This window comes from Prunus avium, chromosome 5 (assembly GCF_965620075.1).
Source record: "Prunus avium chromosome 5, drPruAviu1.hap1.1, whole genome shotgun sequence".
Lineage (NCBI taxonomy): Eukaryota > Viridiplantae > Streptophyta > Magnoliopsida > Rosales > Rosaceae > Prunus > Prunus avium.
The window spans coordinates 16520958-16540103 of NC_142288.1; the positions used below are offsets into that span (position 1 = coordinate 16520958).

The 19146-nt window shown below is 35.5% G+C and overlaps 3 protein-coding genes across 3 annotated transcripts; 1 reads left to right on the forward strand and 2 right to left on the reverse strand.

Moving 5' to 3' along the window:
* Positions 1-2808: 2808 nt before the first annotated feature.
* On the reverse strand, positions 2809-7348 carry LOC110747013 (disease resistance protein RPV1-like). Its single transcript, XM_088253535.1, has 5 exons — positions 6676-7348; positions 5297-6398; positions 4773-5207; positions 3728-4615; positions 2809-3619 (listed from the first exon to the last, which is right to left on the reverse strand). Exons 1-5 carry the CDS (start codon positions 7152-7154, stop codon positions 2954-2956), a joined length of 3570 nt encoding a protein of 1189 aa, XP_088109661.1. The 5' UTR covers positions 7155-7348; the 3' UTR covers positions 2809-2953.
* A 1554-nt stretch (positions 7349-8902) lies between these two features.
* LOC110767995 (protein phosphatase EYA) lies at positions 8903-13922 on the reverse strand. The gene is made up of 6 exons (XM_088252858.1): positions 13762-13922; positions 13138-13424; positions 12855-13022; positions 11413-11506; positions 9684-9869; positions 8903-9403 (listed from the first exon to the last, which is right to left on the reverse strand). The coding sequence occupies exons 2-6, from the start codon at positions 13369-13371 to the stop codon at positions 9144-9146; spliced, it is 942 nt and encodes a 313-aa protein (XP_088108984.1). The 5' UTR covers positions 13372-13424; positions 13762-13922; the 3' UTR covers positions 8903-9143.
* Positions 13923-15855: 1933 nt separating this feature from the next.
* On the forward strand, positions 15856-18405 carry LOC110748260 (plant intracellular Ras-group-related LRR protein 5). The gene is made up of 3 exons (XM_088252837.1): positions 15856-16477; positions 17051-17961; positions 18059-18405. Exons 1-3 carry the CDS (start codon positions 15949-15951, stop codon positions 18212-18214), a joined length of 1596 nt encoding a protein of 531 aa, XP_088108963.1. The 5' UTR covers positions 15856-15948; the 3' UTR covers positions 18215-18405.
* Positions 18406-19146: the final 741 nt, after the last annotated feature.

A 19146-nucleotide genomic window follows, 5' to 3' on the forward strand; every position in this document is an offset into this window, starting at 1 on the left:
TATTTTAAAATAATTTAAAATTCATAAAATTTAAAAAATAAAACCAAAATTTTATGAATTTTAAATTTAAAAAATTTAAAAAATTTGCAGGGACCATTTGTGATAGGTGTGTAAACCTCAGGGATGCTTTGTGATATATATATATGCCACATCAGCAAACTAACGGAGTTTTTGACGGAATCTAACGGCAGGGACCATTTGTGATCATACATACTAACCTTGAGGACCACTAATGACACAAAAAAACATTAAGGATGAAATCTGATAGTTTCGTAAACCTTAGGGACCTTTTGTGATAATAAGCCTTTATTTTTTATCTGAACTGTACAGGCGGCCCGAGCCCAGATTTGACTTTATTTAGGCTTTGACAGCCCACACAGGAGACCCACAACAAGGTATACATATTCAAAAGTGAGGGATTCAATCTGACCGTCCAATAATGGCTTCGCAATGGATCCGACGGCTAGTAAAGACCCTTCCGTACAATTTTGATCCTTATTAATTTGGGCTCTTGACATATTAGCACAAATGAATGTCCAAGTACTAAAAAAAGCATTCTATAGTGAGGGCCTCCCCCAACATTAGAGACAGATGTTAATGTTTTCTTTGATGAATAAAACCCTTTTTATCGTTGTTGGCAAGAAAAATAAAACAGAAAAAGGCAAAAAATTCTCAATTCTCTCTCTTTCTCTTGCAAACAAAGGCAAGTTTATAATGCAAACAAATGAAAAACAAGTCCTTTTCATGATGATAGATTAGGCCGGACGTTGGCAAGATGTTTTTTTATATTTATTTTCGGGTTTGTCAGGCCTTCTAACATGTAGCTATAAATTATGTTTATTCCAAAAATTACATAATATATTTAAACAAATTCTTCACTCTGTTTTTAAACATGTAAGTTATTGACTTGTTTATAATAAGAACAAAACATAGTAGGAATCTTTGTCAATGAAAACTTGTAGGGCTGCCAGTCATAATCCTTGAAAGGAACGAAACCTTGTATTGTATGTATGTGCATATCGTGTGTCATCGATGAGGAAAACTTTTGGCTCTCATGCATGATGTGTCTGAAAAAGGTCAAATGCGTCCTTTCCAAATAAAATCAACATCATCAACTTGAATAATTACCATATTTTAAAATCAGTTTATATTAATTAATGGAGGGCATGCATGTAAGTTGTGCAAAGAGACAAATTTTTCCCAAATAAATCCCATCCATCTTATCATGAAAGAGAAAAAAAGAATTCCGATCAAATCTTATTGATTGTTGTTATCTTGTTCTTTAAATAGAGAAGATTACTGTCCAAATTTGAACTTGTAAGGACTTGCTAATAGAAACTCTTTTTTTTTTTTTTTTTAATAAAGTCAGCTAATTTTGGATGGAATTCTAATTAAAGATTTAATTTTAAAGTATTTGAAAAGGAAATTGTTATTATCTCTTTAAAGAAAAGTAACTTAAATATAATTCAAGCAAATTAAAGATTGAAGAAGTCATTATAGTTGAAAATTGGTAGAGCATTTATCCGCTATACTCAGTATTTGAGTTTGATCTTGTTAAGCATGCTTTTTTATCTTATTTGATACTTGACATTTGTATGTTGAATGTTAGTCAAAAATATTTTATGACATCCTATGACATTTTCATATAGTATATAGTTTTTGTCCCCTAAACTTTTTTATAAAAAAAATGAAGATGGTTTTTGGGTACAAAAGATGATATCACCTTGTGGTCCGAAAATCACACCATCTTTTTCAAAATATCACCACACACTCTCTCTCCTACGTGGCCGGCCCACCCTAGGATCCCTTTTGGGGTCCTCATGCAATTTTTGTAAATTAGGGGTTGTTTATGCAATTGATGAAAAATTACAATTTTGCCCAAAACTTTAGTTAATTACAGTTTTGCCCCATTTCACTAACTGACAAAGTGTTTTTATCCTTTTGTGACAATTGTTTATTTGTTTGAAATAAATGTTTCATTGAAATTAAGCCCATATTATCCAATAACAAATTTTAGAATTAGATTCTAAGTGAATTATCTAATGAGATTAAATAATTAAAGAGATGATTGTGGACTTATGAACACAAATGCATAGGGGCTTGCATGCATCTCCTCTCTCTTAATCTCAAATGTAATTCCCTTAAAGTCCATTGGGCTTTAAGTTCTTTATCTAAAATTCTCTATTCTCAAATAGTTAAAGGCAATGGCGGAGTTAGGAATTCTATCAAGGATGGTCAACTTTAAATGGCTTTATAATTACAATGAACTTAGTTTTTATAGGAAAATATATATAAGAATTCATTATAATAATTAAATTTCAATATCACAAATTTAATATCTTAGTAAGTGTAACCCAAATTCTAGCAACCTAAAAATAATGAAAGAGTATCAAAAGTTGATTAATTTTAGATAGAATGAGAAAATCAAATAAAATTCATGACACACACATATAAATGATATACGAAGACATGAAAACAAATATAGATCATATTCATATTCATTGTAGACAATTTACATTTGTGAGAAGGGTCAATAATAAGTATAGCTATAAAACAATTTGGATAACATAGAGAAAAATATTTTCAAAATGTTGGTCAAGCCATAATTGTCTCCACAAATATGAATATTCAGTATGATTACAAATAAAGTATTCACCCACCTTATTTGTATTATTTTTATGAAACCTTGATGCTGACGCTGACACATCTCCAGCAACGACTTGATTCTGGCTCAAAGGGGTAGTTGTTTCATGCTGGAACATTGTGGTTATATCTTCAGTTACACTACCCTCATTATTATTCTGCGAGTACACAAGCTGGATTCCAAATTCCTTCGTCAACACATCGAATTCATCTCTAACCGAAACACGTATTTCATCCCCACCCTCCAATTCATCGTTTGCGAATCGCCAATGACTAAGCCATAACATATGTTCCTTCGCTTTTGGCAACCCTATTGTGACTGGCGCATAGGTCCACTTAAGACCCTTGGTCTCATTACTGATGTGAGGAATGGGAACGCCCGATGATTACAAATAAAGTATTCACCCACCTTATTTTTATGAAACCTTGATGCTGACACTGACACATCTCCAGCAACGACTTGATTCTGGCTCGAAGGGGTAGTTGTTTCATGCTGGAACATTGTGGTTATATCTTCAGTTACACTACCCTCATTATTATTCTGCTCGTACACAACCTGGATTCCAAATTCCTTCGTATCGAATTCTATTTTAACCGAACTTCTTTTATCTATCGAAACACGTATTTCATCCCCACCCTCCAATTCATCGTTTGTGAATCGCCAATGACTAAGCCATAACATATGTTCCTTCTCTTTTGGCAACCCTATTGTGACTGGCACATAGGTCCACTTAAGACCCTTTGTCTCATTACTGATGCGAAGAATGGGAACGCCCAAGTAATACAATCTCTTATTAACCTTATCTTGTGCATACACAACACATGCATTTAGGCCTCGGATCTTCAAATTACGATGTGGAGGTATAGTTATAGACAGCTCAGAGTCACCCATGCTCGACTTGTGGCAGAACCAATCTGGAACTGGAACCTCGCTCCCATGAAGGAATATGCTAAATATACCACATTCATCCAGTCCCTGTTTCATGCATGCATGGAGAGATTTATATATGTTCAAATATTACAGGCCACAGAAAATAATCATCATAAAAAACTCTACAATACATGAGAAAGAGAGAGAGAGAACCTGGAGAGGACCCTTCCTTCTTGTGTCTGTCAAGCAGTTGAGCATTTCAACTTCAGTGCTTCCTATGGATTCCAAATTGAATAGACCGATATCTTTGATCATTTCTATGTCGACGCTTCTCAACGGTCTCGTTTTGAACACGTTTTGAATTTCAACTAAATTCTCGCATAATAAAACTGCATGTATAATTGTTTTTAACATGTCGGGTAAGTTTAGTAGTACTCTTTTCAATGAAGTACATTTCCATGCGCGCAAAAGCTCTACACTTGGTGGGAGCTCGGGAATCATTTCGAGGTTTGTGCAATCATCCAACCGAAGTTCCTGGAGCTTACTAAGACCATTCATGTTTACTGATAGGCTCAAAAATGGGTTTCCACTTAGATTCAAATACTCCAATGAGGATAGGCTACTAAGATCATTGGGAATTTCTGACAGATTGCAGCATGCCATATCTAAGCTTTTTAAAAATTGTGGCAAACTTCCACTGGTAAGTTGGAGATTTTTTCTTGGCAATACCCATGATCGGATTGATTGCCACGATTTAACTGCAGATAACAGACTGAGTTTCTTCATGTCACTAGGTGTAGAGTCTGACTGATTTTTAACGATCACACTGGCAGGCAACACAAGGTTTGAGCAACCAGAGAGAATAAGTTTCTGGAGAGATCGCAGCATACTAATTCTTATTGGAAGCTTCATGAGATTTTTGCAATCTTTTAGATTCAAGAAAACAAGTTTCTCCAAATCTCCAATGGACTCATCCACCTCTTTCAAATTTATGCAATCTTTAAGAATTAATCTCTCGAGGTTAGGGAATCCTGACAAGTCAGGAGTTGTCACAAGGCCATGTGAATGACTGAGATTTAAGATTTTCAGTCTTGGAAGAAACTGTTTTAAAAAAGAAGTAATTAGTTTCTATCAATATATAATCATCTTTAAATTTGTCCCTATGTGTGTGTGTGTGTGTGTGTGTGTGAGAGAGAGAGAGAGAGAGAGAGAGAGAGAGAGAGAGAGAGAGAGAGCTAGAGAGAGATTAGTAGCATACCCTAGTTCCCTTCCAAACATGTTGGAGGCTGTTGTTCCGCAAGTCAAGAGCAATTAGATTTTCCAAGTAAAAATTGGTTGGTATTGACTTTAAAGCGAATCCTCGCCAAGACAACCATATTAAATTTTTTGGGAAATCTTCATAGCCTCCACTGATTTTTACATTTTCAAGCACCAGGAGTTCAAGATTGTGCATCCTTCTAAATGCCTCTGTTTTGAAACCTATCTCATTTGACACAGGAAATGAGTTTGTTGAAGAAGAACTAATTGACTGCCAGGAGAAGAAACCAAGCCAACTTCGGCTGCTTGAACAGTTTCCATCATAATCTTCAACGTGGAATCTTTTTCTGTTACTTCCACTGGATATTATCATAGAAGACTCATCTTTTATTAACATAGGAATGTTGAGCATGAGGCCCTTAATAGTTTCTGTACCCTGGTAACAAATAAGAACATTGGGTAAGTAACTTGTCACATGCACAACACAATTACGAATACATAGACATAAAAGAAGATATTTCTTACAGTTAATTTTCTCAAAACATTAGAGGCATCTTTATTCCACACTCTAGTACGTTTTCCAGGATCCTCAGGCGATTCTTCACGAATAATTCCCCTTCCCATGTCTTGAAGTAATTGGTGCATGGTTAACTTGTTGAATCCATCAATTATCAGCAGACATCTATCAACCAGATTTTGAATTCCAATGTTTGTGGCAAACTCACATTCATCAAGGACTGTAGTTGAAAAATCCTTGTCTTTTCCTATGAAGAAACAGGCTATATGGAGGAATAGACGTTTGCCATGATCTTGCAGAGAATCGAAGCTTATTCTGAGAATCTTTTGAATTTTTCCTTCAGTAATCACATCCAAGTTCTGTAATGCATTTTTCCATACATCTGCAGCTTTTCCAAAGAGAGAAGATCCTAGAACTTGAAGAGCTAATGGAACCCCTCCACAGTGTTGCACTACAGGTCTTGAAAGATCCATGTAACCTTCGCCAGGATGGGGTTGTCTAAAGGCATGCCAACTGAAAAGCTCAAGTGATTCAGACTCATGCAACCCTTCCACCTTAAATATTGCACAATTCTCATGAGCCTTTAACAAATGTTCATGTCTAGTTGTTATGATTATTTTACTTCCTAGATGAAGCCATTCTCGCATTCCAAGAATTGCATTGAATTGTTCCAAGTTGTCCACATCATCAAGAGCAATAAGAATTCTTTTGCAACATATTGCCCGTTTGATCTTTGTTATTCCTTCATCCAAGCTGTATATTTCCTCTGCTTTCCCCTTTTGGAGATCTGAAAGAAGGTTCCTTTGCAAGTAAACCAAACCATGACGTTCTGAAGTTTCTCTAATATCTGCAAGAAAGCTGCTACCTTGAAATTTATTGAAATTCTGGTTATAAGCAGTCTTGGCAATGGTGGTCTTGCCAATTCCACCCATCCCACAGACTACAGCTACTCCAACATCAGTTGATCCATCTTCTAACCATGTGTTTAGGCCTTTCACACGATCATCTTTTCCAACAAGATAGGAATCGACTCTTAATCTCCTATTCCATGTGTGATCCAGTTTATTTCCAATAACTTCAACTATTTCTTGAATAAACTGCGACTCGTACCTATAAATTATTGATATCAAAATACACAAGGCAAAATAAGTTATTTCTTTTCAACAAAAAGAAACTTATTTCTTTATTTATTTATTTTTTATTTTATAGAAGAGAATTGATATTTATATCATAGGTTGAAATGAATGATATTAAGTAAATGAACTTTCAAAACAGAAGAGCTGCCATCTAACAACTCCATGAGATTAAAGAAAAAGATTCACTATAATATACTTTAAAAAGCATCCAAGATAGAGTGAAAACCACCATTTTGGGAATGAAAAAGTACCGATCTCCTAAAACCATCCCTCCCAAATCTGCAACATCTCTGAGAGCTTTTCTCCACTTCTCCACCTTGTCCATCTCCTTGTTGAAGCGTTGTTGGTGTCTGGCAAATGCTTCTTCAAAAATTCCTGTCTGGTTCCTGACATGGGATGGATCCACATCATAGAAAATCGGCATAACCATGTGCTCATTAGTTTCTCTACGATCCATGATCGTCACTAGTTCATCCAGGCACCATCTCGAGGAAGCGTAGTCCTTGGAGAAGACAATGATGGATACTCGAGACTCATGTATTGCTTTTTGAAGCTCTGCTGAAATATTTGCGCCTCTCTCGATTTCGTCATCATCTCTAAAAGTGTGGATCCCTGCCTCCTCCAAAGCCCTGTAGAGGTGATCAGTAAATCCCTTGCGTGTATCTGTGCCCCTGAAGCTCAAGAATGCATCATAAGTGCACCGGTGGTTTGGGGATTTAGGGTTTGACATTTGGAAAAAATATGAGCTAAAACTGATTTGGGAGAGGTGAGGTATCGGGCTGTCTGTTTAAACAGAGTCCTTGACTAGTAAGCGCTCCATAACTTCAATTTCCACGAAATTTCATACCTACCAACTAAGATTTGACCCATCATCTTCCAGTGAAGGTTCTACTCTCTGGTCCCTTTCAACCAGCGCTTCAAGGAACCTTCATACCGTAAACTTCAACCATATCAAAAGGGCAAAAATATATTTAAAAATATTATTAGACTCTTCAAACTCTGAACTTATTATTCTATTACTCTTTTGTTAGTTAGTTTGTCTACTTGTTCATTAATGAGTCCGTTTGTTTGTTAATTAATTAATGGGGTGGGTAGAATTAGGTTAGGAGCCTACCTTAATTTGGGGAGGTTGGTTGCCTAACTTTGGTTGCGTAATTTGGGGGGCTTGTTTCTGGGGATTCAAAGGTTGGGAGCTCAAGGTATTTTGTCTTATTTGTACTTCTACTTGTATAAATATGCTTGCTTGTAATACAAAGAAATTAAGTAATGAAAATCAGAAATTAACATTTTCCATTCCATATCAGTCTCATATTCTCTTAGTTTGACATCTTTGAGGCGGAGACGTTATATAATCTGCCTTATGATAATGCATTCTGAAACTGAAATATAGGTCAGTGTACGGCAGCTCATCTTTTCTTAAGATTTTCCCACCAAATTCTTCCAATCAAGCAACAACTCAATCAGAGTGACGGCATACATGTAGTTGTTTTTTTTAAATGCCAATTTGTATAAATAAATAAGACTAAATTGTGACTTTGTCCATGTAAGCTTTTAAACCTCTCTATCTTTTGAAACATTGGTTACAATTACAATAGATTTGAGCAGAAAAAGATTTCTTTTTGGTTTCTTCTGCAATTAGATCCTATTTGAGTTGTGCCCAATTGAGCCAATACAACATTTATTTTGCCAAAAATGAGGAGTCTGTTTAAACAGAGTCTGCGCCCTTTTTTTTATTATCATAAAACCTGAGCCAAAACAACGTTGTTTTGTCCATATTTAAAAAAAAAAAAAAAAAAAAACCATTAGTAGGACGACGTCATTTTGATGTCGAAGAGCAATAGTCTGCGCCCCTTTTGCCGAATAAGATGTAATATTTTTGGGTTAACATGTTTAACTTTTTAAAATGCCCTTGTGCTTAATATCTGTTAATAATTTCAGGACATTTTTTTTTTCAATTAAAGTTAAAGAAGCATCAATAAGAGGGAAATTTTCATCATATACCTTCGTCTATGTGTTTCTTTTGGCAATGTATAATGAAGAATGGGGAATTAAATTGATATCCTGCCATAGTGAGACAATAAGTACTTTTCTTTCCTCTGCGGTTTGTTTGATAGGGAGGACTGGACTAGACTGGACTAGATTAGCAAAATACTTATATTTTATTTGCATTCGATTTATAATATGTATGTTGTTTAATTTGGAGGAAAAATAGGGACTATCTATAAGAGGTTGATAACTAAAACTTATCCCCATAATCCCCTTGAAAATGACGGGATTAGGAGGGATAAATTTTAATCATCAACCTATTATGATGAATAGTCCTCCATCCTCCAAGTTAGAGGGCAATATCCATATTATGCCTTGATTGCACATGAAATATAGCCACTTTACTAGTCAAGTCTAGTCTAACTCTAAACCTCCCTAACAAACGAGATAATTTCTTGTCAGTTCAGTTGATATCTTGCATCACTTTGAGGGTAACAAATCCAAAACTCTGTAGATTAATATCCACGTCGAGACAGAAGTTTACAATTCCTAGCATGAAGCCAACCAATTAATCTACAAGAACAAATACAATCAATTTTGGCTAATCAGGTGGTCATCTTCTTCTAACTGAGCTGATTGATACAAATTGTTTCAAGACATAATTCCTAACGTTGGTTGGATTTTATGTACAGGCAGATGTCCCAAGAACAGCTTATTGCAAATCCAGTGAGTTTCACTCTTCTTCATCTTTAGCATCAGAGCTCCCATATACAACAGAAAAATAAAATCCGAGGGTCCTGGATGTGAGGCCTGGAAACCTGTGAGAGCCTCCTGGTCGCATATCAATCTTAACCAATGGCCATCGCATTGCTTGCGCAGCTTCACACTCCTCCCATCCATCCCCAATTACACAGAAGCGGACATTTGGGTGGTTAAAACGCACCTTGATCTGCTGAAAACATTGTAGTTTTCCCACTTCCCAGGAACTATAGACTGAAGAAATTATGAAGATTTGACAGTACCCATGTTAAGAGCCCCACTAATGCATAAAACAAGGTCTATATGTCGATCACCAGAATCCATGAAACAAATAGAATAAAATAAAACTATGTGACGCATCAGGACTCCACTTCTTGCATATGCACTATTTTAAACTGCATTAGGGGACATTAATTCTGATTCTTAACACTAACTACAGTGTCGTTAAAGACAAAATAATCTAGAAAGAAAAATAACAAGCTTCGCAAACATTAAAGTGATAAGGATTACTAACCATTTTCATCTGTTATCATGTTGTCGAGTCGAAAGAGCAAGCATTTTACAAGACTGGGGATCAATGATCCAGATGTCACTAAAAGATTAACATGCTGATACTTTGAAGCAGAAGATTTGATCCCATCAGCAGCCACAAGAGATGTATTTTTGTGCCCAGCAGAACACTCTTCCAAGAAGATGCGCGCTACATTAATACAGGAGGAACATGATTCTTGAGCAACTATTGAAGAATGTTTAATAATGGAAGAGAACAAAGTCGAGGCATAATGCATTTCTGACACTACACAGAGCAAACTGCTCATTAGGATTACCAGAAGGTGTTGACAGGTGCATCCCAAACATCATAAAGGTAAAGAGAAGCAAGGTAACATAATTTTATTTGTGATGGCAGAGTATCTATTATAGGAGGTGATCTCTCCGAAAGACGGAAGATGGAGGGGTGTGGCAATTATTTTCTGGCATTGCATGGGTTTGTTACAGTTTAAAAGATGATGATGGTAGACAATTCCTAAAGGTGGAATTTTTTTTTTCTGACAGTGTTCAAAACAGGCACTAGCTCCATCTTACGTATCCTCAACCAATCATCAAAAACTTTCGTTTTTGTGCTCATAAACCTAAATAGCAACTATAAAATTTAGCAATCAATTATTGTCTAATAGGCATAGGATGGGATATTAAAAGTGCTATTTCCCTACCAAACAGGTGACATCATCCTCTTGACTTTCCTAGACCCTCCAAATATCGACATTCTTCTTTGGTTCAGATGCATGCCACTATACCACATTAACTGCTTGATAGTTGACAGGGATTTTGAATCTGTTCCCATAGCATTGTTCATTCAATCAAAGCCAACACCATTACATTCCTTGGGGGCATTCCTTTCACTAGTGGATCTTATGAAAGATCAAAAATACTCTTGTTTGACTGCTCAATTCTGTACGAATTAGCAAACCATTCATGCTAACTTCCTTATTTTCTGGTAGCTCCATTCCCACCATGGTTGTATAAGTTTGTCTAGTTTAATGGATTTTTTTTTTGGACGAAAGTCTAGTTTAATGGATACATCTTCTCGATAATCCGTTTTGTCTACTTTCCTAATTTTTTTTCCCATCAAAAAAGAGAAATCATTGTTTTGGGTTCACACACCACAAAATTATTAATCAGAAAACCTTATTTCACAGTAACCAAAAAAAAAACAGTCCTCAATAAAAGAAATTCATTTTGCATGTTGCACACCGTGTCTTGAAGTGGAATAACCACAAAGAGTTCAAGTTATAGGACAATGGGAGCAATGAGTTGTAAACTATTAGCATGACTTGGTAATAGACCTTTCAATAATTGTGTTCCAACTTTTCATTCATAGAAAGTATTTCGAAATATTTTCCATGCTGATTCAGGATACCCTCAGTAAAACAAAGTTGGAGAACTTACACCAACCCACCAAACATTAATCTCAGCTTGCTTAGCAATGGGTTTCCAGTATCTACTAATATAACAATGAATCAGTTTTTATACAATCAGATTGCTTCCCCTTAATTGTTAATAGTATTTATTCATTTTTGCAGTTTAGAAGACTGGAAAAAAGGCCAGGACTTGTGGAATATATCACCAGGAAGAGGGAAGTATTCAAAGCACTAAACCAGAAGCTTATAGGCTGATGAACAACAATCACGAAAAAAAGCAAAGATACCAAAATCTAGAAGCTGGGACATTATAAAACCAAATACCTGAGGAGAGCCATCTATCTGTATATTTATCAGTCATATCATACAACTCGTCCAAGTCTTTTATCATCTCTTGATTTAGGAAACTGTGCAAACCCTGAAATAACAGAAAATATTTGAGTTTTTCTACAGATAGCTCTAACATTAAAACATCCAAAATAGTTTATAGAAGCCTATGCAGCTTTCTTAATCAGAAAACAAAAGCACAGTAGTTCTTTATACAAATGAATAATAAGAACAGATGTCAAATGAGTACAGTGTAAGCTCAATTTTAACTTTTTTTAACACATCAAATTTGTTAATAGGAGTGGAATTGAGATTGGTATTAATAGGTGCAAGGTAGCTAGTCCATCAGGAGCTAGCCCTGCAGAGCCAAATTCTGTTACACAGCCATCAAGCTAAGTCACATGGCAAGAATAATTCTTTCCTCAAGCATAATATGTATAGTATTCCAAAATGACATGAGCTCTCTGTGGATTGTCTCCATCAAACATAAATTTCCTAGGTGACTTATGATTAAAAAAAAAGTGAGGATTATGTTAGTTATGTGATTTATTCATCCCTTGAATCTTTGAAATAAAATGACATTTTTACCAGAGTAAGACCACATATAGTGTTCTATACACCTATTTGATGAAGAATCTGTTGATATTTTGGATTGAATGAGGGAGCTAATGAAAGAAGAGTGAGGAGAAAAACTTGAACAAGAAGCTGAAAATGGAATAAGCACACTCACTCTGCAAATCGTTGCAGCAGAGCTGAATTTCATTCATTACCAAAAAGAATATTACAGCTGCCAATACAATCTAACTGTTGCAAAGACTAACCAATGTGAATGTGACACATGGCATTACAAAGGCAATAGATACTGTTAGGAGGAAAGGCAATCTGAACCTTACACTTGGCATATGAGCACAAGTAACTTACCTAACGAGACTTAATGCAGCTGAATATAAACCAACTAATTAATCTACTAACTAATCAGAAATTTAGCTAAGCAGTTTACAGTTTAACAGAATCATCCCTAAGCACTACCTTGATAGCATTGCATGCATGACGGTAAAGTACATATATATTTCTTCCTATCTACATCGAATTTTAAGCAAGAGGAAAACATTGCATGCCTATTTTTGGAGTTTTGTAACATCTTTAGGTCAGTTCCTTCCAATTTTAAATGCATTTATGACCAATTATATTTCATAACATATAAGAAAATGATAAATGTTGCATGTTGATCATGTGCATCAAAGAAACCAGTGCATCACTATCACTGCTAGAACAGTGCATTCTCAATAATGCAACCCTGAAACCAAAAGGCCTGTCTCAATGGTGTAGAAGAATTTAAGAAAACTTTGCATGTATACACCAAATTACAAGTAAAACTTAAAGCATGACAAAATTAAAAGAACAAAAACTTCTTCTACAAATAGGATGCGTTTGCACACCTGTTTGTATCTATGGGCTATGAATCTGTGCCTATACGCCAGTTTTCTATTGTTGGAATCATCATATGGAGGACCAAACCCATCTTGGTTGAAATTATAATCAGAAAGATTCCGCCCATCATCATACTGGCTCAGGGCATCAAGAGAGGGTTTATTGCAGTTCTCAATCTGCATCACCAATCCCAAAATTTTCAAAATTTCAAATGCCATGTAACTCAGCAAAGAATATACGTACATACATACATACGACTATCTGTATTTGTAATTGAAGGTCTAAACTTACTTGTTCATAAAAGAAATGATCGTCACACAAAGCAAGAATGTGCTTCTCCCACATCTTTCCGATTTCAACACCCTCTTGGATATTCTTCAAACCATTGAAAGCCTCCGCATACGTTCCGTTCAACAAAGACTTGAGCAGTATAAGAGTCTCATCCATGTCCCATATATAGACATTTATTTTCTGATCCATCCTGCTTTGAGAAAACCCATTTGTCACACTAGTACTTTCACCCATTATCTTCTTCAATTTTGGTGTCAATTCTAAGGAGCTAGTTCCCAGCCTGGAGACTGGAGAATTAAACAATCTTCTCATTGTAACTCTGAGCCAAACTAATCAATGAACACAGTTTGCTTGATTTGCTAAAACCACACACACAATCTTCTCATTGCTTTCAAACAACTACAAAACTAGACTTAATTTTACTGAGCAGAAACATTAAGGGGCACAAAAAAGACTATATAGAAACATTATCAGCAAACAAAAGCTTCTGCCCAGATGGGTTGTATTAAAAGATATCTAAAAAGAAAAATGAAACAGCAACCCAGTTGTAATTGCAATCAAATACTACAGAATCAAACACAACTTCAGATTAATGATGAAAAGCATTCAAGCTTAGATTCTTACCTTGAGGTCAGCTGGGGCAGTAAAATCGTGGCAACGCAAAACAAAAACCAAAAACATAGAGTAAATATATACGACTTCCTTTGGGCTCCAGAGCTCAGGCACAGCTCTCTTTTTGTTCTTTTATCTGAACTGTACAGGCGGCCCGAGCCCAGCTTTCACTTTATTTAGGCTTTGACAGCCCACACAGGAGACCCACACTAGAGACAGATGTTAATGTTTTCTTTTATCAATAAAACCCACTTTATCGTTGTTGGCAAGAAAAAGAAAATAGAAAAAGGAAAAAAATTCTCAATTCTCTCTCTTTCTCTTGCAAACAAAAGCAAGTTTATAATGCAAATAAATGAAAAACAAGTCCTTTCGATGATCATAGATTAGGCCGGACGTTGGCACGAAGTTTTTTATTATTTATTTTCGGGTTTGTCAGGCCTTCTAACATGTAGCTATAAATTATGTTTATTCCAAAAATTACATAATATATTTAAACAAATTCTTCACTCTTTTTTTAAACATGCAAGTTCTTGACTTGTTTATAATAAGAACAAAACATAGTAGGAATCTTTGTCAATGAAAAATTGTAGGGCTGCCAGTCAATAATCCTTGAAGGCAACGAAACCTTGTATTGTATATATGTGCATATCGTGTGTCATGCATGATGTGTCTGAAAAAGGTCAAATGCGTCCTTTCCAAGTAAAATCAACATCATCAATTTGAATAATTACCATCTTTTATAATCAGTTTATATTAATTAATAGAGGCCATGTAAGTTGTACAAAGTGACAAAATTTTCCCAAATAAATCCCATCCGTCTTATCATGAAAGAGAAAAAAATAATCCCATAAATCTTATTGATTGTTAATTTGCTATTTAGAAACTCTTTTTTTTTACAAAAGTCAGCGAATTTTGGATGGAATTCTAATTAAAGATTTAATTTTAAAGTATTTGACAAGGAAATTGATATTATCTCTTGAAAAAACAGTGATTTACATATAATTCAAGCAAATTAAAGACTGAAGAAGTCATTATCGTTGAAATTTGGTAGAGTATTTATCCGCTATACTCAATATTAGATTTTGAGTTGTGATAATCACACTATCACATGATATTACAACTTCGCATGTTATAATATGAGTGGATAATGTATTTATATTTTGTAGTATATTATTAATAAATAAAACATGTGCTACAACAAGTATGAATAGTTTATTGAAAAAAACATGGTGGAAGGATTGGTAACACCACATGATGGTGTTATGGTCAAATCGAAGAATCGCTAGGTTCTAGACGAGTTTCACCTCTTTGTTGCAAAAAAAAAAAAAAAAAAAGGAAAAAAAAACTGAAAAACTTGTAAGGAAAAAAAAAAGTCATCTTAATAATTATTTTGAATTTAGAAAAAGTTTATTTTGATCAATAATAATTCCAAGAAGTTCAAGTAATGTTTTGGAAAATTAAAAGCTTTACTAAAACCAACATATCTTTGAAAAAGAAAAAAGAAAATAATGAAAATTATATTACATTAAGGCTCCGTTTGGTTCATGAGAAAGGAGGCTTGGGAATGGGAATTCAATTGCTTTCCCATGTTTGGTAAGTCCGGGCATGGGAAATGGATGCCTTGCACATGGGAAGTAGTAGGGGGGAAAGTGATGCCCTCCTCTTAACTTGGGTTTTGTTTTCCCTCCTTATGGGAAAGTTTGGGGAAATAAGCCAACATTCAATGCACAATTTTCATGACTATTTTGTCCCTATGAACAATTTATAATTACAACGTATCATTAAATGCATTCTTTTTTTATTTGATTTAATATGGATATAATTGAAAAATTATACAAACTTTGTTTTCCATTCCTACTCAAAACAAACATGGGAAAGGAAACAAAGTGAAATCTCCCGGTTACTTTCCCAACATTACCAAACGTGGGAAAGGAATCTTTCATCCCATTCTTTGGGAAATGACATGGAAATTGATTTCCCCTCAAATCCATTCCGTGAACCAAATGGAGCCTAAGAAGAAAAAAATGGAAAAAGACAATATGAGAAAGTTCTGAAAGGGTTACGGGTACAAGAAAATGGTTCCCCTGTTTTATATATTAGAGAGGATTAGCAGCCCACAGAATCAAATAGAAATTCAAAATTCCCAATTAGCCTTTTCTTGCTTGGCACTCTCCAAACTCTCTCCACAGCACCAAAGCCATGGGTGTGAAGCGCAAGCAAGAAGACCCTCCACAATCCTCTGCCTTTGTAGAAACAGTAGAAGAAATAATGAAACTCTACAAGTCCCTGCCACCAAGACCCTCCATTGAAGAGGTTGAAGCAGCCCAGTCTGTGCTCAAAACAGTCAACGGTGAGGAGGAAAAGAAGCTTGAGGAGATATCAAAGCAAGAGAAGCCCGAAAATGTCCCTGAAGAGCTCTTCTCTGTGTTTCAGGAGGTGAAGAAAACCATGGTTTTGTTTCAGAGCCAGGACCAGAGGAAAGAGGCTGCTCATGTGGTTGAGATGGAGGGTTTGTTTCAGACCTTTGATGATCTTATCCAGACAGCTTCTGGGTTGGTTTCTGGTGATACCCAGGTTCAGAAACATGTTAATTTAGAGAACCCAGGTGAGAAAATTGGGAGAGAAACTGTGATCAGTGATGAAAGTTTGACGATGAAGAAGGAAGATAAGGAATCAGAGAGAGATGGGTTTAAGAGTGTGGTGAGAAGTGCTTCCACTTTGTCTTCAGGTTAGCATAAAATTTTTTAATTTAATTTGAGAATTGAAGTCTATGAAAACCATGAATTTATATAAGAATTATGTGTAAGAGAAATATTTGATGTGATGATTATACTTTGGATTTGAAAGACTACTAATTATGTACTTAGGTGGTATGATTTTTTTTCTGCTTTTTTTTTTTTTGGTTCTTCTGTGAGGAATGATAACTTTTTTTCCTTTCCTAAATCTTTATCCGCTATCACTTGGAGAAGAAGAATGTTGAAATTTTATTCATGAGGGTATAAAACCTTTGAATCAATACGATGTTCATGTTTTGATGAACCTCAAATAAATAAATAAAAGGTCTTATATTAGTCTTTTCTTGTTCTGTCTTCAAAGTCTCTATCCTATGAGAACTATTGAATGTTTTTATGAGCTATGTTTTCTGTTCTTCATTTTGTTTTCTTTTTCAACTATCATATTATGGCTGCTTAGATATTTGTATAGATTGTAAGGGCAAAAAGTTGTGTATCTTAAAAAAAGGAGATGGGTTTTATGGCTAGCTGAAAATTTCTTCAATGTTTTGATATTGTTATATGTGCAGTCGACTCTGAGAAAATGAGTCTAATGAAGGTGGCAGCTGTCATTGAAAACACTGCTAAAAGTGGTGCAGTAGTTCTTGATCTTAAAGGGAAGTTGGAAGATAGAGTGGAGTGGCTTCCTATATCGCTTGGGAAATTATCAGAAGTCACTGAACTGGACTTCTCTGAAAACCGGATCATGGCCCTTCCGCCCACGATGGGTGGCCTTAAAGGCTTAACAAAGCTTGACATTCACTCAAACCAGCTTATAAACCTTCCAGAGTCATTTGGTGAGTTGAGCAATCTCACTGATCTTGATCTCCATGCAAACCTGTTGAAGTCTCTGCCAGCTTCATTTAGGAACTTGATTAACCTCATTACCCTTGATTTGAGTTCAAATCAGTTCACCCATTTGCCTAATGTAATTGGGAAATTGGCCAGTTTGAAGATATTGAATGCTGAAACAAATGAGCTTGAGGAATTGCCTTACACGATTGGATCCTGCACATCACTTGTGGAGCTACATTTGGATTTCAATCAGCTAAGAGCTCTGCCAGAGGCAATTGGAAAGCTCAAAAGCTTAGAGGTTCTTGCACTTCACTACAACAGAATTAAACGGTTGCCAACAACTGTTGGGAATCTTAACAATCTGAAGGAGCTTGATGTCAGCTTCAACGAAATAGAATCCATACCCGAAAACTTGTGCTTTGCAGTGAGCATAAAAAAACTGAATCTGGCAAACAATTTTGCAGACTTAAGAGCCTTGCCACGATCAATCGGAAATCTTGAGATGCTTGAAGAGTTGGATATAAGTGATGATCAGATTAGAACTTTACCACACTCCTTCAGACTTTTGTCAAAACTGAGAGTTTTTCGTGCCGAGGAGACACCTTTGGAAGTTCCACCAAAAGAAGTTATAAAAATGGGTGCCCAGGTAATGCAAAATATATATGCTACTAGGGTTTTTAGTCTGTGTATGTCTAGCTTTGATATATAAAAAACTCATATTCAACTTGTTTGTTGATCACCAGGCAGTTGTACTGTACATGGCAGATTATGTTGCCAAGATAGAGAATGCTACATTTCAACTATTGAAGAAGAAGAAGAAGGGATTTTGGTTCTGGTTTTGCTCAAAACTTTGCTCCATTGGTAGAAATTCAACCAAGAACAAGCCTGTACTAGTTTGAAACCTTGCTTACAATTTTTTCCTCTGAAGAAATTGTGCCACAGTAATGGCCTATTGCCCATATTTATTCGAGTGAGACCGAAAACTTTTCTACTTGTATAGTGGTTTTGCTTGGGCCTAGTGGGTTGAGAGAGAAAATGTAACAAAACATCATACCCTATTATATTATGTGTGCAGATAATAAGTTAATAACTCTTACTCTTTGAGATAATTTTTGTTGATACAATTATGAAACTGTCTTCAGTTGGTTGAAATGTATGGATAAACAAAAAATATCAGTATCCATAATCCTTATTACCACCACCTTTATATTTTTCTTATGCTGGAATTCGAGAGAGAAATTATTGTATGGTGTCGGAATATTATTGTATAATTAACAGGTGCAATGATGAATTTATGTTTTAAGGTATAATATAATTACTCTTGAAATCCAATTGTTAGCCTTAGAGCATGTCCAGCAACTCGGCCTGGACAGAGGCTAGGGCAGGTTTGGGTAAAAAAGGCCCTCCAGCAGCAGGGTTTGGCCCGAGATGGCTGTGGGGTCCACGAAGTTGGGCTGGCTCGAGGGCAGGTCCAGCCCCAGGTCCAAAACTCGGGGGAGCTGACGTCATCGATGACGTCAGCAATAAAATTTTTTTAAAAAAATAAAAATAAAATCGAAAACAAAACAAAAAAATTTAGTTTTTTAAAAAATAAATACTTAGTCATATTTTTCACTTCCCACACCAAAAATCTTTAAAAAAAATATTGTCCAAATTAATTGTTTAGATAAACAAATAAGTGAAAAAAAACAAAAAAATAAATAGTATTTGCCCTAAACTAGGGCAACTGCTGGAAACCAACATTGCTTTTTGCAAGGGCAGTCGCTATTCACATGAATAGTGGCTGCCCTAGCCCCCCCTTACCATGGCTAAGGACAACTGGTGGAATTGC

Bases quoted from the DNA above. Each gene is read 5' to 3' on its own strand.
- LOC110767995 (XM_088252858.1), bottom strand. From the start codon at position 13,371: ATGGGTGAAAGTACTAGTGTGACAAATGGGTTTTCTCAAAGCAGGATG. The intron at 13,023-13,137 runs GTAAGTTTAGAC...TTGGTGATGCAG, and splicing joins ATCATTTCTTTTATGAACAA to ATTGAGAACTGCAATAAACC. The intron at 9,870-11,412 runs GTATTTGGTTTT...GTATTAATGTAG, and splicing joins AGATAGATGGCTCTCCTCAG to CGCGCATCTTCTTGGAAGAG.
- LOC110747013 (XM_088253535.1), bottom strand. From the start codon at position 7,154: ATGTCAAACCCTAAATCCCCAAACCACCGGTGCACTTATGATGCATTC. The intron at 5,208-5,296 runs GTAAGAAATATC...ATTTGTTACCAG, and splicing joins ATGTTTTGAGAAAATTAACT to GGTACAGAAACTATTAAGGG. The intron at 4,616-4,772 runs GTATGCTACTAA...TTTTTAAAACAG, and splicing joins ATGTTTGGAAGGGAACTAGG to TTTCTTCCAAGACTGAAAAT.
- LOC110748260 (XM_088252837.1), top strand. From the start codon at position 15,949: ATGGGTGTGAAGCGCAAGCAAGAAGACCCTCCACAATCCTCTGCCTTT. The intron at 16,478-17,050 runs GTTAGCATAAAA...TTATATGTGCAG, and splicing joins TGCTTCCACTTTGTCTTCAG to TCGACTCTGAGAAAATGAGT. The intron at 17,962-18,058 runs GTAATGCAAAAT...GTTGATCACCAG, and splicing joins TTATAAAAATGGGTGCCCAG to GCAGTTGTACTGTACATGGC.